Consider the following 3,836-nt stretch of genomic DNA (forward strand, 5'->3'; position numbering starts at 1 on the left):
AAACCTAACTGTGCCAAGCCTTGAAGTCCATATTCAGTAAGTGGTCTCTCCCGTTTGTGAAGGAGATGACCACAAGGGTTTTCTGCACACCCAGAGAGGATGAGGTGGGGAAGGCCCTCCATGAGCCAGCCCCATTTCTTTTGGAATCTGGGGACGTCCAGCTGCCTCTTCCCAACCCTGAACGCACAACAGGCCACATCTCCAGAGCAACTCAGCCCCTTGTAGACATCTCTTTCTGTTTAGAGACCTAATAACAATAACAGCAGGTGTTACCACCTTTTGCTGTGTTTCCTCTAAAAAGGCAGCCAAGTTGCCTTGGGCAACATGAAAATTCACTCCCATCTTCACACCCTCTGACACTCCACAGACAGCTGTGTTGGGGCTGCTGCAACGTGGTCTCAAGTGTTTAGAAGAAACCTCTGTGATTTCAGACTGCAACACAGTCTATTTTCAGAAGGTGGTATGGACAGCCTTCACCCTGGTGCTGCAGAGATTGATGCAGAGGTCTATGCTGGGATCAAAGCACCGCGTCCCTGGCCTCATGGGGACAAGAGTGGGTTAAATCCAGACAGTGTACGTCAGATGCAGGTAGGCAGGTCAGCTCCAGCCAGGAAGCAGCCTGCCTGTGTTGACGCAACTCAGAGTAAGAGCCCTGCCCCCATGCTGCTAACAAGTTTTGGGGGTTCTTAAGTGACATTCAGTGTCATAAAAACCCAGATCTGTCCTAGACCTCAGGTAGCTGTCTCTGAACTTGTTGTGAGCCAACACCAGTACAGCCTGCTGGGCACCTCCACATCAGAAACGTATACCCCTTTCCTATCTGGCCATATGGTCTGAGAAGGTCTGTTCTTCGGACTTCACTTACAACAAAGTTGAGCTAAAGCACAGAAAACAAAAATTAATGGCTCAGAGTCACAAAGAAAGGGTGGAGCAAAGCACAGGGCAGGTCTCCTTCATCCCAGAGTAGTCCCTAAAAATCTGCCCTTTTTCCACTAATGAGCAGAACCACCATTCAGTGAAATTGTTAGCAAGGAAGCGTATTTCTATGTCGGTCCAAGAAGGATCAGTTATACTGGTGACCTGAGAGACAATACATTGTCTTTACTGATACATCTGCAAGGACACAAACATGAGGGGAGGATGACAGGTCACTGAAACGCCCATGCCAAAAGAGATTTAGTTTTGAAATAGGCCAGAGGTGGGAACATGTCCAGCTGGATAACTGACTGAACCCAACCTCTCAATGCAATGTTGCGGCCAAAAGGGCTACCTCAGTACTGGACGTAAATGCAGCTGAAGACTGTGAGCTATCATTACCTCCATATTTGGGATGACTGTTAGCACCACTGAACTGCCACGTTCAGTTTTGAAACAAACAGTTCAAGAAGGATAACAAACTACTGAAGAGACTTCGAAGACAGTAACATGAAGGATGATATTTAATGGAAGACCTTGGCTCCACCCTACTTCCATAGATGAGAGGGGATCAGGCTAAGCACTATTTATTTTCTACCTGTCTGGGTTTTCTTCCCAAGGAAACTCAGATGCTCAGACAGGGAACTGCAGTGCATTTTGGTGAGAACAAAGGAAGAGCTGGAGGGCACAGCACCCCCAGACTGAGTCACAGCTGCCTAGGCATTGTGGAAACACACCTATGGTGTGCTCCATGGGACATTAAAAAAAAAGTAGATTCAGCCAAAACTTCTTATCAAAAAGAACTTAAAGAGTCCCTTGACCATGACTACCTGAGAGGAAGACACACACTTAGTGACAGGGGGCCAATATTCAAGCTGGGCAAGCAGTCAAAAATAAATTTTATATAGTAGCAGTAAGGAACCGCAGGTGAGCTTCCCCAGGACCTGACAGGGGGAACTAGAAATACGCTCAACTCAGACAGAACTAATTCAGAGATGTCCCAAAGTCTGCTTAATCTTTGCCAGATCACCTGAGCACAGCGATGCCTTTATGAATTTCATCTTACTCCTAGAAACATTTTACAGAAATTATTAACTCATGTGCTTGTAAAGCAATCCATATTTCCATTGGTTTTGTTATATAAGTAAGAAAATGATGCCTTTATGAATTTCGTCTTACTCCTAGAAACATTTTACGGAAGTTAACTCATGTGCTTGTAAAGCAATCCGTATTTCCATTGGTTTTGTTATATAAGTAAGAAAAGTAGGAAGGCAGCCCTTCCTCTACTCTATCTGACCTGCTCAGCGAAGAAACTCACGTTGAGTCCCTTGTACCTGTATTTCAAACTCAAGAAAGCTCTCCCTGAGAAAGGAGACCCAAGAACAGGGGGTCCAGCAGGATTGAGAAGCTCACACAGTACAACTGATGAACCTAAGGAAACAGCTGTCTGCAAGTCAGCCTTGACACCCTGCAGGTGTGCTCCTTAAAATGGAAAGCTGGGGCACACCTGACCTGCTTAGCCAAGCAAATCAGCGGTGCCTTGATGCCAGGGTGCCACAACAGGCCACACAGGAATGAGACACAGGGCACAGGGCCCCGTAGGGCACCTCAAGTGAAGTGAGGTTCACCTACAGTGACTTGGGAATCCGTGAGCTCGATGCAGTACCAGGCTGTTGAGATGGTCTCATTAGGCCGCAATCAACAGTGGTCAGCCAAGGAGTTAGAAATGGCCCCCTGACACCAAAGCATCCAATTCTCTTCTTTAAATACAATTGTGAGCCACAAATCTGCAGTTTTCCAAGTCGTAACCCACACATCTCCCTACAGCTGTTTTGGGATGTCCTCAATCACCACTGAGTTATTGGAATTACCCCTATATGCCCTGTTCTTCACCCCCCTGAAACATATTCTTCTAACTTTTTAATAGTGCTTAGATAGTGACAGGAACTTAAGAAAAAAACAATCTTTGCTTCAAGTGGTGTGCTCAGTATTGCTGGAGAATTTCTTGCATTTTAAGGGCCAGAGTGCCCTCTTCTGCCCCATCCGTGCCTGATTATTAACTCCTGTGTTAGACCAGCAGATTATCAAGAAATACTGCGACTTGTCTTCTGCACACCCTATCATCTTTGAACAACAGTTCAGAAACCAAACAGCTGATCTCAAACTGGAAAATAGCTCTTGTTAATGTGGGGGCTCAGGCAGGCTACAAAGTCAGCCACCACCAATAAAAGGGGCTGGGGGAATGTCACAGGCAACACAATCGATCTAATTAGTTGATGAGGTCAGGCATATTTTGAAGTGAACCTCTGCAAAGTTTAAACAGTGGGGTGTTATTTAATAGATCCACACTCTGCATTTAAAATTTGCCTCTCTCCTGCCTGCGTTGCCGCTAATTGAATCCAGACTGATGCTGGAGGAAATCCGTCTGAAACAAACATATTAAAAGTAACTCAATCATGCCAATGTATATCATCATTTCTGAAGTAACCATGGGGAAATCACCGGACCACAGGTTACCTGAGCTACGGACAGAGCTAACAACTGCCAGAAAAAATGTATTAGTGGAGACTTTCTGTCACGAAAGCACTCGGGAGCGTGTTTCTGGAAACCATACAACCACTTTCGTGCAGCAAAGCTGGCGTTAATAAACTGTGGTGGATCTCATCAGCGTCCCAAGGAGCTGCCATGAGCGTGCCTGCGCTGTGTGCCCACCGCTGAGCCCAGTGACAGACTGGGAGCTCCAGCTTTGCCACCCAACGCCACAGCACCCGCCCCCCTCCCCTTCCACGTCTGCTTTAGGGCCGGGGGTGCTCTGGGGTCCCCCTTTTGGGTCCTTCTCCCCCACCCAAAACCTGCTTGAGGGATGGGGGTGAAAGGAGCCACTTTCTTTCCTCCCGCCCTTGAAGGGACACCTGGCACCA

At 47.0% G+C, this 3,836-nt stretch overlaps 1 protein-coding gene across 1 annotated transcript in view; it reads left to right on the forward strand.

Annotated features, from left to right (window-relative positions):
- Positions 1 to 462: 462 nt before the first annotated feature.
- Positions 463 to 3,836, forward strand: part of MRPL19 (mitochondrial ribosomal protein L19) — an 8,978-nt gene continuing 5,604 nt past the window's right edge. The window contains exon 1 of the mRNA XM_035897922.1: positions 463 to 588. Coding sequence (XP_035753815.1) covers positions 463 to 588 — 126 coding nt within the window. The remainder of the gene's footprint in view (positions 589 to 3,836) is intronic.

The sequence above is a fragment of the Egretta garzetta genome, unplaced genomic scaffold (assembly GCF_000687185.1).
Source record: "Egretta garzetta isolate BGI_Z169 unplaced genomic scaffold, ASM68718v1 scaffold87, whole genome shotgun sequence".
In the NCBI taxonomy this organism is placed as follows: Eukaryota; Metazoa; Chordata; class Aves; order Pelecaniformes; family Ardeidae; genus Egretta; species Egretta garzetta.